Source organism: Porites lutea, chromosome 8 (genome assembly GCF_958299795.1).
Source record: "Porites lutea chromosome 8, jaPorLute2.1, whole genome shotgun sequence".
Taxonomy (NCBI): Eukaryota; Metazoa; Cnidaria; class Anthozoa; order Scleractinia; family Poritidae; genus Porites; species Porites lutea.
This window is the reverse complement of record NC_133208.1, coordinates 32,365,543-32,378,883: the sequence shown is the minus strand read 5'-3', so window position 1 is coordinate 32,378,883 and position 13,341 is coordinate 32,365,543. Positions and strand designations below refer to the sequence as shown.

The 13,341-nt window shown below is 38.5% G+C and overlaps 1 protein-coding gene and 1 long non-coding RNA gene across 2 annotated transcripts; both read right to left on the bottom strand.

Annotated features, from left to right (window-relative positions):
- Positions 1-2,219: 2,219 nt before the first annotated feature.
- LOC140945577 (ADAM 17-like protease) lies at positions 2,220-4,694 on the bottom strand. Its single transcript, XM_073394590.1, has 5 exons — positions 4,463-4,694; positions 3,958-4,046; positions 3,534-3,634; positions 2,509-2,576; positions 2,220-2,293 (listed from the first exon to the last, which is right to left on the bottom strand). Exons 1-5 carry the CDS (start codon positions 4,692-4,694, stop codon positions 2,220-2,222), a joined length of 564 nt encoding a protein of 187 aa, XP_073250691.1.
- Positions 4,695-7,467: 2,773 nt separating this feature from the next.
- On the bottom strand, positions 7,468-12,221 carry LOC140946454 (uncharacterized). Its single transcript, XR_012166850.1, has 2 exons — positions 12,086-12,221; positions 7,468-7,564 (listed from the first exon to the last, which is right to left on the bottom strand). It is a non-coding gene; the product is annotated as an uncharacterized lncRNA (long non-coding RNA).
- Positions 12,222-13,341: the final 1,120 nt, after the last annotated feature.

Here is a 13,341-nt window from a genome sequence, read left to right as displayed (position 1 = left end):
GGAGCCCTGACAAGATCTGGTATTCACAGACAGTACTTTTGGACCTGACACTGCGTGTTTTCAAAACAACATGTCCTTCCAATCTACTGTAATCGGCTGTGAAACACGGATAATCACCAAAGACATGGCTGCGAAACTAAATGCTTTTGTCACCTCATGCTATAGGATCATGTTGAACATCAAATGTCTTCACAAAGTCTCAAATCACCGAGTTTACGATCTCAATGGCATTAGCCAGCTCAGCTATTGTGGCATGGCCACATTTTGTGCATGGAGAAGGATGGACCAGCTAACATTTTACTTTGTATGAGCTCGCCCCCCCCCCCCCCTTCCCCCCGCCCCTCCCAACCATGGGAAAAGACTCCCAGGGAGACTGCATAAGTCCTTTCCAGCCAAGTCCAGGAATGGATCAACCCAATTTTTTTTATGACACCGTGCACACTGCCCAAGACCAAGCCAGCTGGAGACGACTTTCAATTGACTGCTCTCTGGTTGAACGACGATGATGAGTCATACTTGGATTTCATGGAGCATTTCAGCGCTAGACCTTAATGGTCATCCACTAGTCCTCTTGACCAGTAAAAACTTCAAATAAGAGCAAAAAAAGAAAAGGACGTATGCAGTCTCCCTGGGAGTCTTCTCCCGTGGTGGTGGGGGGGGGGGGGGGGGAGCTTATACAAAGTCAAATGTTAGCATCCTTCTCCATGCACCCAAATGTGGCCAAGCAACTTGAGCTGTCGTGAGATTACTGTTGATGGCAGAGGGCTAGTGCCAGTGAGATCGTAGATTCTTTCATTTGAGACTTTGTCAAGACATTTGATGTTCAACATGATCCTATAGCATTAGAGGTGGCAGAGGCATTTAATTTAGTGTCATATCCATGTCTTTGGTGATCATCCATGTTTGACAGCCATACAGTAGAATGAAAAGACATGCTGCTCTAAACACCTGCAGTTTCAGGTCCTAATAAAGTACTGTATGTGAATACCAGACAAGGATCGAGAATACAGAGCCATGTACTGCAACGGTAATTACTTTGTACCAGTAATTTGTAATGTTTAAAGAAGCTGTGTCACGAAATTCAGCCAAATTAGGAAATTACAAAATGCCTGTTAAATGAAGAGAAACGTAAAAATAACCGCTTAAAACATTAAAGGAAGGTTAAAATAACACAACAGAAACAACAGATGTCACGGATGGGCAAAACTGAAGAAGATTGAAACGGATTGAAATTAGGATTTTTGAAAACTGTTCAGCCTAACAGTTTTTCAAAGTTGATCCCTGCTGCTTGCAACTTCAAAAATAATGCTCAGGAGACATATTTGTTTGTCTCGGATCCCTGATTTTGACATTTACATGTAATTTCTTTGTTTACTTTAAGTTCCATAGCGATTGAGGGAGAGTAATTGGCAAAATTAAACAAAATGAACTGGCATGGACTGCTGTGACACAGCCCCTTTAATAAAAGATCAAAACAGAAACACGTTTTCCCATAAATGTTCTTTTAACATGTTCTTTACAATGTTCCAGAAAGAACAATGCTGAAAACTGAATAGCCGACACGACTGGACAAGGCTGGAGAGAAGACTGGGCACTATTACAGGTACTCGGGCCAGACAGGCCTCTATGACTATCACTACTAGGAGTCCAATTTGTTTAATCACTAGTACTATTACGGACCGAATTGGAAGACATGAAGTTCTGTTACCAATTAATTGTAACTATACTGGTAAAATGTTCAAAATTTGTGACATTTTCAGCTTTAAATATTAAAGACACAGGATATTCTGAAGGCATTTTTTCAAGAAGTGAAAATAACAACCCATTCGAGTTCATGTGCGCATGGCGCATACTGTCCATTATTACTTAGGCATGATGTGTACTGTCCTATCATACTGTCCTATAAGTGTTGAAATCAGAACAGTTGATAGCCAATCAGATTTGAGAATTTTGTTATGGTTTTTATTAAAATGAATTTTGGGATATACCGGTAAGTCTAGTTTGCTAGATCTAACTGTAGCGAGGCCATGCTGCATCATGAAGTCAAGACAGGCTAACAAAGATTTTCTCAGGACTAGATGGATCAGTGACTAATAATAACGTTAACAGCAAGCACTGCATTGAGAGACTTACTTAAAGTTAGTTACACTAGCGGCCTTACCATATAATTTAGTGATTGCCTAGTGTCTCTTCCACCCATTTCTTTAAAAAATGAGTAATCAGCCACTAAAGCTAAAGTACACCTTATCAGTGTTGACGTGACACGTCTCTTTCTTCCAGATCTCATCTGGAGCTAAAACCAAAAAAATAATATTGGTCTCAATTATTGCAGATGGAAGTGGTCTGCTTTTAATTTGCTCACATGTTTATCTGAACCCCCCTACACTAACTCTTGGATTCACCCCATACAACTATCTAAACCTTAAATTAAATGACTAGGAAACATGATCATATTGCATTGCTGGATTTGCAAACGTTTATTAAGTAGGAACCAACATGCTTAATTACCAACATCTTTCTTGTAATACACAGTTGAATCATTTGAGTCATGGCCACAAAAACTAAATGTCCTTTTCCTAAAAGAAAACATAAAAAATATACCAAATTAGATTTTGAAAAGTTTACAGAGAAGTAAAAAAGAAGTATTAATTTCTGTGTCGTTACAGCAGCGTAAAAGAAAATTGCAATGTTAAAAATTGAGAACACTACTTTCCCTGGAGGCAGTCAGTCATCCGCACACAAATGCCGCCTAAGCTTGTGGAACCCAAGCATTTTTTAATTCCTGTGCATTGACAGATCCACTGGGGAACAAGTTGTGCATAATATTACCAAATTAAGTATAATTACATGGGTCTGTTTTATCCTGTTTATTCCTTTCTTAGTTGAGACAGAACCTGACATCAAGGCTGTGAACTCCACCCTCCTCCCCGTAGCAACCGACAGCTCACTCTTGCAGCTTAGCTCCCACTCCTTTCCACTTCCAGGCTTGCCAGCCTCTTCCCATAACTTATCTCAAAACAGGGGCGTTTGGGAGTGCAGACTCCCTGCAGTGAGAATTTATAACTCTAAGGTTTTAATGTCTTCTCTAAAGCAGAGACAAGAACACCATCTTCCAATACAGAATAAGCTGGAGGAGAACCAACAACAAACTCAAAGTTGAACTTTCATGATTCTTGTCGAGGTCAAAATGGTGCAAGGCAAGTGATCTCCCCCCTGCACCACCCTAGCTAGGCTTTCCCCATGAGTGAAGCAGCTTTCATGGCATACTGCCAGAGGAGTTGTTCCTTTAATTTTTCAATGCAAGCACTTCAAGGAGTTGTCAAGAGGTCCCCAAAAGAAGGAATACAGTCAACTCCCGATAATTCGAACCTTCAAGGGAAATGGAAAAAAGTTTGAGTTATCGAAGGTACAATTATATAGAAAATAATCAGAAGGGAATTAAAAATTGCTTCGAGTTAGCAGGAGATTAGAGTTATAGAGGGTTTGAGTTACCAGGAGTCGACTGTAATGCCTTTATTTCAAGAATAACTTACTTAGGATCAGCATGAGAATGAGTTATATTGGACTTGACATCTGAATGTCTGTATGCAATCATCTCTTGTTTTGTAGACTTCTCTACATGACGCCAAGCAGGCTGTAAAATGATATCATATAAATGTCTAACATCTGTCACGCCACCATAACTAAAACTACAAAATTTATTATTTTACACTTTCGGCTCTTAATGAAATTTTAGAAGCTCATTGGATGATTGCAATAAAATCGTACTGCAGTGTTAATGGCCCCAATAACACTGTTTTCTCAATTTTCTTAATTTTTCGAAGGTCACATTTTTTCCCAGTAATTCTCAGTTCTGTCACCACTACACAGCCTTACTCTTATAGTGTTGTGTGTTTTTGAAAAAAGTCAATATGTATGTGTGGCTAGGCTAATTTTTCCACATTATGTAGATCTTACCTCAATGACATATGTGTCCTCTTTTGTGTCTATAGAAGCGGAAAGAACTCCATCATCTACATGAGCTCTTACATGAGATAAAGGGTCGCCTTTAAATCATAAAAGTGAAATATATTAAACACCTTGGAAAATTATTAGGCCCTTAGATCTACGGCAAAAATTGAGTGAGTTAGATTTTAATGATTAGGAGAGAGAGACAAAAACTATACAGATTCCATAGCTGCATGTTTTTAGTTCACAGTAAGTTTCTAATGTTTATATAGATCAATATTATAGACACTACACTATTCTTGCATGTATATCAAGGAAGATTAAAATAAAAATAACTTGCATGTAATACAACTATAAATCACAGTTAGTAATCTTTGTTCAAATCTAGCTTTTGATAACCCACACAGTGTTGTTTCTGAGGGGAAAAAATGCCAGAGTGAAATGTTAGAGATTTGTGCCAGTATGAGGTTTGATTGAGAATCACAAACACTAGTAAAGGGAGACAGGGTTATACCTTCATCATAACCTTTGTAAAAACTGTCTTTATCAATAACTGCAATTTCTATCTTCTCATTATCCTCTCCCACAGAGTAAGCATGGAAGTCTTCACTGAACAGTTCAACATGTGGAATGAGATGAAGCCTGAAGTGTCTGTAGTGAGCAAGAAAACATAAACGATAGATTCCAGTTTCTACAGAATGATTGCAGCCCTGATATATTGTAATAATTACACTCTCCAGCTGCATGCATGGAAAGCTGCTCTATAGTTGATCCACAGCTCAAGAAACCTTGTCAAAGCGCCTCCCTTTCAAATCTTAGACTTGTGAGCAATCTCCAATTTATTTTGAAGCTTATGGAGAGAGCGGTGTACATGCAACCAAACCCAAGAGCATTAGTGCGATCATAGCTGTACCCAATGCTCCAGTCAGCCTATTTAGCAGGCCATAGCACGGAGATGGCCCTCCTTAAGGTACACAATGACATCTTGCTTAACACAGATCACCAAAGGATCACTCTATAATACTTTTTTTTTATACTAGTACTGTTAGACTTGAGTTCAGCATTTGACACTTGTAGATCATAATGAAGTACTTCTCCGTTGTCTTGAGATAACTTGTGGCAATTATATAAAATTGTAATAGTAATAGTAATAAATTGCTTTATTTGCATGACCGCATCATTTTACAGTAGTATTGCAAAAGCATGCATATGACAATCAAAATATAGAACAAACAGTACTAATAATAATCTAGAAAAATTCAGTTACATTACTAACAATGAATCACGTATTTTCATACAGGAGGAAAATTAAACAAACTTCATAACTAACTTATTTACATGATGTTCCTTTGAATTCATTATCAGTTTTTAATGCTTTCTGGAGATGATTTCTTGTCAAAGTGACAGGTATTATTCGATTGATTTGATTAATAAAGGCCTGTCTCTGTACTGAGTATTTGTTACATTGAAAGAGGAAATGAATTGTAGACACTGCACTTCAATGGTTCAGATCCTACCTTCTGGTAGATCACATCGTGTGTTACTTAATGGGAGCTTCTCAGAGGATTTCTCTCTACCTCATGGTGTACTGCAGGGTTCATGTGTGGGGTCGCTGCTTTTTACAATTTAATTATGCCAGCGAGCTATTTGAGGTAGTGAAACGCCACCTCCCAGATGTTCATGCTCACGCAGATGATAACCAGTTATATATCTCATTTAAGCCTGGTTCCACACGAGTGAATTGGAAGCGGTAACTGCATATTACAAGATTGTATTCTAAACATCAAGACTTGGATGATGGCTGACAAAACGGAATTAATGGTAATCGGAACCCGCGCGCAAATGGACAAGATAAGCATATCAGAGCTCAGTATTGATCACGTGAAAGCGTCTGCAGTATGCAACATTCGGAACTGAATGACGTGGTTTGACAACCATCTGAGCATGAAAACCGCCATCAACAAGACTTGTTAATCGGGACTTTATCATCTGCATAATATTGGGCACAATAAAAGATTTCTTAGCTTTGAAGATAGAAAGTTGGTTGTTCAGGCCTTAGTGATGTCGAGAATAGACTATTGCAATAGCCTATTGTATGGTGCATGTTGCCACTACGAACCTTAGCAAGCTCCAATGGGTGCAAAACACGGCAGTCCGATTGGTTTGCTCATTGCCAAGACATGAGAACGTCACATCGTCATTTATACGTCTTCACTGGCTGCCGATTAAGTTTAGAATCAATTTCAAGATTGCTATGCTCTGTTTTAAGTGCATTCAAGGACATGCCCCCAATTATCTAAACGGCATGGTCGCCATCAAAAAGACTTCGACATACAACCTCCACTCGAACACCAGTATCCAGTTGGAAGACCATTCACGACGATCGGAAAAAATGCTTGGCGATCAAGTCTTTTCCAATGAATCCTCCAAGATTTGGAACAGTCTCCCACAATCACATTACAGTCACAGGAAAATTTTAACACCTTTGAGTCATTGCTTAAAACTCACTATTTTAGAGATGCGTTTAATTTATTATTTCTTTTAAGTGTTTCATATAGTATATACATTCGCATTTTATTGTAAATTCAAATTGTAAATAGGTAACAATAGTAAATTTGGATTAAATTTTAGGTAAAGCGCATTTGATCATAATTCCTCCTGTATGATAATTTGTGCTACATAAATATTAAATATTATTATTATTATTATTATTATTATTATTATTATTATTATTATTATTATTATTATTATTATTATTATTATATTATCATCAATTCATGGAAAAAAAACATTGGTTTGACAGAATTTTGATCTCGGAAGCACTGTCTACATTTCTAGTCAAGCGTTTTGTGCAGGAGTTGATCCAGATTTCGAGTTCCGGTAGGTTTCACGTAAAGGATCGTTCACTTTTCTTCAGCAAGGAATTATAATAGAAATTATAGCTCTACTTTTGCCTAATTCTTCTAGTCATGACCGGCACATGTAGACGGAATGTCGAGCCTTGTAAAGACGCTAGGGGGCGTCTGTAACAGGATAGCCGAACATTTTCACACAATATCCACACTACAATCCAGATAAGATCTCTGATCGATGAATTCTGTACATCCTTCTCTTTTATTTACAATATCCATCTGCAGAGAACAGACGCACCCGCAACCAGTCCAGCAAACATCCGTGGTCTGTTAACTTGACATGCCTATTCCAGAGAGCCGAAACACAAGTAAAAACAAATAGAAATGCAGCAAGCTGTCCACAGCGGCTTAGGTTTTCCCCGGGGAATCTATTCTAAGATTTAATCACCAATCACAACACCAGAAATTATTTCCGTCATAAGCATTAACATTACAACCAATCAGAAGCTTTCCCCAACATTCCAGGGAAATGGAAACACGATTAACAACGGCGATTCACAGACGTCTCTTCTCCCGATTTTTTCTGAGGAAGGGGGACGTCTGTACACAGGCTACAACTATGACTCATCTAAGATCTTTTACTTACCTTCCTAAAGTGGTAAAAGAAACAACTTTTTCTTGTGTGCTGGCATCTCTCTTGTGGAAACCATGTAAAATGTCTTTAGTGTGTAGAGTTTCATAATGAGTCAACACACCTATCTTGCCTGCATGGCAAAACAAAAATTCTAAATTCATTACAACATTAATAATTATATTTATTTAATAATAATAACAATTATTATTATTAAGATATTATTACTATTATTATTATTATTATTATTATTATTAATATTCAGTGCCCTAGTGGCTGTGCTTCGTTTGGTCACAATGACAATAAAATATATTAAACTAGAAAAACATTCTGGCACTTTCAAATATTGCAGGAGGGATGTCACTAAGATTTCAAGTTGCAGGGTAAATACAACAAGTAGGCAGGGAATCAAAAAGCTAGGGGTTTATTTTGGTTCTATTTTTCTTCTATTTTCCTGTGAAGGTAGCTGGGGACCATGTTCATTAAGTAGCTGGGGAAAATCCCCAGCCCCCACCTCTAAATGACAGCCCTGAATATTGTAATGAAAGCCGCCAGTTTAGGGACCTACATTCTAGGGTAATGTGCCGAGTCAAAGTGTTTAGTATTTTTTTTCTTTGAGTTTATTAGTTTATGTCCTTTCTAAAGTTAAAGTAAGATCATGAAACATGCATTTAAACAGCATTTCACTGTTTCGCCTTGATGGGCAGCATTTTGATTATTACTCTTTAGATCCTTATGTAACAAGGCACAAAGTGTCTGTTTTCCTTGTGACTAACAACCATTTAAACTTTTAAACAAGTTGAACTTTGGTCAACTCAGAGCACTGAAATTGCCATAATTTAGTTTGGTTTCCATTCTTCATCAAGGGAATGCATGCACAGGCATCCCAAACTCATATAAGCAAGCAATAATTGTTAAAAATTAATACATCTGGTAATGTTGCATAAATATAATGAAGTGATTTATAGCATTTATATTGGCATAGTAATAATTCGAAAAAATTCACCATAGCTTGTTGTAAATAAAGTACACTTACTTGAGCTGTATTTTGTGTCTATTTGGGCTAGTTTTGCCATAATATTTCTGTCTTAACGTTAAAACAGAATGGCAAAACCATCAATAAAAGAAAGCACAAGTAAGTGTATTTTATTTCGTTTCTTTACAATAAGCTGAGATGTGGCGACTTGTTGCGAATTTTTATTGTGACCATAAAAACCCTAAAAACCACTTCGTTACGCCACCTTACCAGATTAATTTTTAACAAGTGCTCACTTAATGAGTTTGGGATGCCTGTGATGAATGATTACAGTAGCTATTTCACATTGCCCATAACACACCTTGGTTATACCCCTCCCAGGCTAATTTTGCTTCAGCATTGCCTTCAGTAAATTTCCTTTGGGATGGCTGTAAACAGTGGTTATGCAATTCTTTTTGGTGGGAAGGAGGAGGGAAGGGGGGTAAACAAGGAATATTATAGGAAACAGAGCTGTCATTAAGGGCCATAACCAGCAACACCTGTTATGGCTGAGTTCACTTCATGTTACAGGTGATCCAAGCTAACTAAGGAGCAAGGGATGGCGCAGTGGTGAGAGCGCTCGCCTCCCACCAATGTGGCCCGGGTTCAAATCCCAGCGTCGACGCCATACGTGGGTTGAGTTTGTTGTTGGTTCTCTCCTTTTCTCCGAGGGGTTTTTTACTGGGTACTTTGGTTTTCCCCTCTCCTCAAATAACCAAATGTTATTTCCAAATTCCAATTCGACCAGGAATCAGGTAGACAAAGAACCACTTTGTGGATGTGCTACCTCCAAATTATTATTTATCATTATTTATTTATTTATTTATTTATTTATTTATAACTAAACACTATGAATTTTCTGTGAAATGTTATGGGTGATTCTACATTTGCTATGGCCGCTTCAAAACTTAATGACAGCCCTGGGAAATGTGGAGATGGAGAATGACATGTTCCCTAAGGTATTAGTCGTAAGTACAGCTGCAGGACAGAGCTCTGCCCTGGGCTATAAGTTTAGCTCCTGGTAAATGAGCATCAATTGAGCAATACTGTCCCAAAACGTCTTAAGATTCCAATCAAAAGAACATTATACCCAATATCCAAGTATGTATCAGTAAGGGATGTAAGTTTTTTCACATGAGATGAATCACGAATTAGTTCATGCTTTAGCTGTGCGTATGTCAAGATATTGAGCACTTGGGAAGTTTGGAGATACGCCTCTTTCGCGCTCTCCAAACTTCCCGCGTGCTCAATATCTCAACATACGCACGCTTACACATGAACTAATAGCAGAAACTCATAAGGGGTTGAAACATGTAACTCTCATATGTTTGCTTTGTCCAATGCTCGTGATTATTCATTTTTGAAAGTACCATATTTGGAACGAGAAGAAGAGATAACTGACCAATCAAACTTTGTAAACAATGTGACGTAATTTTACTTCAGGTTCCCGCGCTCGATTGAAAAAAATGGCCGAGAAACGGGGAAAAACTCCCGAAAGCCGAGAAAGCTTTCAAAGGTCGAAACCAGGAATCTTACCGAAACACTCAGCAGGACATTATTGCCCGGGCCAAACATAACATTATGAAACCCATTGACGTCCTCACAACTTCTTGAAATTGTCACTTCAAAAAACGATGCTTCGTTGACCCTCTGCACACTAAACTTATACTGCAAATAGGCTTTTAAGATTCTTATATTAAAAGTCTAGAATAAACAGTAAAAAATATTTTCGAATAAAATTCATTAGCTCCGTATCGAAAAGTGTGCAAAACCTGAACCTGACATTTTCGCAAAAAGTGATGCGTGTAATGAATGTGAGACGCATTTAAGCATTCAGCTTGGATGTTGTAGTCTAGACTGTTCACAGTCCTCTATTTTTCCGTAAGATTATCGAGATCGAGCGCTTTGTGTTACGGGCTACCCATCTTGCATGAGTGTCAAAACTACTTAGGGGGCGGGGGCTGTTTGGGAGTAAGCGAGAAAAATAGAGGGACTGTAATAACATCACTGCAGCTCGCGTTCAGGAGGCGTGACAGGAATTTCACGCCTTTTATCATTCATTAATTAAGAAACTCCGCTGGTGATGAAAAACATGCCAGACACATTTAGCATCGATTACGCGTGTTTACAAATATCTCCTTTCGAAACAGTGATTTTATAATGTTTCTGGGCCATTCCTCAAAATAAAGTCGGGAAACATGCACAAGAAAACATTTTCCTAATCAAAATACCAAAAATCCTTCGTGTGTTTGCGCAAGATGTGCCTTATGGTATGAAAGCGTACGTTTAATGGAACCGTCGACTTGTCAATGACTTGTCAAGAACTTGATAATGCCGGCAACTTAAACTAAACCCGTTGTCAATGCAAATATTAACACCTATTGTCTAATGACCAATCAAACGCCTGCGTTGCTGGTACAACGCGCTCCGTGAACGCGAGCTGCAGTGATGTTATTACAGTCCCTCTATTTTTCTCGCCCCCCCCCCCCCCCCGCTTCCCGAGCTGTAATCCCCGACGCCCGCCCCCTCGGTACATTGGCCGTCATTAACGGTAAGACGCGGTGTGTCCAAACGATCTCACGAAAAAATAGGGGACTGTGAACAGTCTAGTTGTAGTCACGATCGTGACACATTTTGAGCTAATTTCATGATGAATGAACAAACTCAGAACAACAGACAGAGAAGCCGTTTCTTGAAAATTTCTATTCAAAATCCAAAAAGTTAATCCTTTAAAGCAATTTGGAAAACACTATCTGGATCGTGGATCCGTTCACGCAAGTGAAATCGGCTGAGCACATGGCAAAATTCAACACAAAATCCATCTCAAATCGGGGCACATTTTGTAATTTTTCTTTAGCGTCGAAGAGAAAAATTTATAAAACGTCTCTGAAACATTTAAAAATACATAAATTCCCTTTCAAAAACGTAATTGTCTTAGCCATAGAGTGCAAAATGTACCTGAAAATTTCAAAACAGACCATGCGCTCCGTCGTGAAGAAAACAAGGTTGAATTCCTCGAAGGACGATTTCTTGATGAAAAGCTTCCCTTCCTCCACAAAAAGAAAGCTGAGCATTCTTTTGAACTTTCTCTTTCCATTTTTTGTCTTTTAACGGTGTATTTTTAACCTTGAAATGCAGAACTCTTTTCTTAAAACGTCTGCATGGTGATCGCCCGGAAGCCATTTGTTGAAAATGGATATCTGTCACTAAGGTTTCCAAATATGGTAAAACTACTGGTAGAATTAAAGTGTACTATTTTAAAAGCCTAACGTTTCCTAAGTAAGCTTGTGTTTTGGGGTTCTGCAAACTAATGACAAGAGACTGTTGAAGTCTATCGCTACGTTACTGTTGAAGTCTATCCCTACGTTACTTTCAGCGGACCGTCGCTCTAAAGAGGAAAACAAGGAAGTGCGCGAGCAAACTGATGAGTTTAAAATGACAAAAAATTAATGTCGTATGTTCGACAACAAAGAACTAACAAAGTGCAAATACTGGTCATTTATGAAAGCATCTTTCCGCCAACTCAGAACCATAAATCTCACAGTCGGGACATTTCTGGCAATTTACTGTAGATTCAAGCGACAATAATATAGAAAATAACTAAAACAGATTCATGTTTTTTTTCTCGTTCTAACTTACCTGATTTTGATGCGAAGACACTAAAGCGGGCTGAGATGAAGAGGAAAATTCCTAGATAACTAAATCCCAGCATTATTATAGGTCATATTTAGAGAAGAACAAGACATTGTTTTATATTGGCACCCTCCACTTTTCCGCCACAACTGGCACTCCGTCACTGTGATGACAGCGAGTGGATGACAGCAGCACGCGCTGCGAACCGCTGCCCTGTTTCCCAGTTCATTGGATGGAAGTCACGAAAATTTCGCTTCCGTGACCAGTGAAAAGTTGACGATGGCGGCGGCGGCGGTAGGGCGGTAGACTGTTCACAGCCCTCCATTATCCCGTCAGATGCGTTATTTTTTTTTTTTGTTTTTGCTTCTTAAGCTTCTTTGGCTCGACTACAGAGATAAAGGGAGAGGGTATTTTAAATTTGGGCCAAAATCGTTCTTAAAATAAACTGAATTTTAAAATTTAACCAGTAAACTGAAAATAAACTGCTCGGTGAAAACGCTGTGACACGAGAGTGACATGGAAGCGCTCGCTCTTGGTCACGCAACCTAACCAAGAAGACAGCAAACGTCCAGTCGGTTCTAGGCCTTTCCCGATTGCGCTGAGCACCTTTTGAGCACTTTTTTGATTTTGGAGCACTATTTTGCCTTTTGAGCACCCTTAAGCACTTTTTCGCACTTTGGGCAACATTTGAGCAATATTTCACATTTCGAGCAAATTTCGAGCAACATATGTCTTCTAAAACATTTTAAAGCAAAAACTGTGTGTCGCTCGCGACGAGAATCGTGTTCCAGGTCATAAATTGGAATAACTAATGATGTTGTCAAGAATAGAAGACCGTTGTCATGGAAAGGCAGGTGGACTTTAATATCTTTACTGAGCGTGAGAACAGAAGTTTCTGATTGGCTGATGTATCATGCGTGTGTCATCTCAAATTTCTAAATCATCTGATGTCTAGGCTTTGCACTAGTACTGCTGAATTTATTTACAATTCGTAACCGGCTTTAGTTTTTCAAAAATATTATTGTTCTATATTCTATCAACCTTTCGTAACAACCTGTCGAATAACACTACGCAAAATAGATTGTTAATTACTTCAGTAAAAATTGACTAATTTACGAAAAGCTTAGAGGTAACTGTTCACAACTTTTAGCACTTTTTGAGCACTATTTTGAGATTTTGAGCACTTTTTTAGCACTTTTTAGCCATTTTTGCCAGCACTTTTTTAGGATTTTACGAGCGCAATAGGGAAAGGCCTAGTCGGT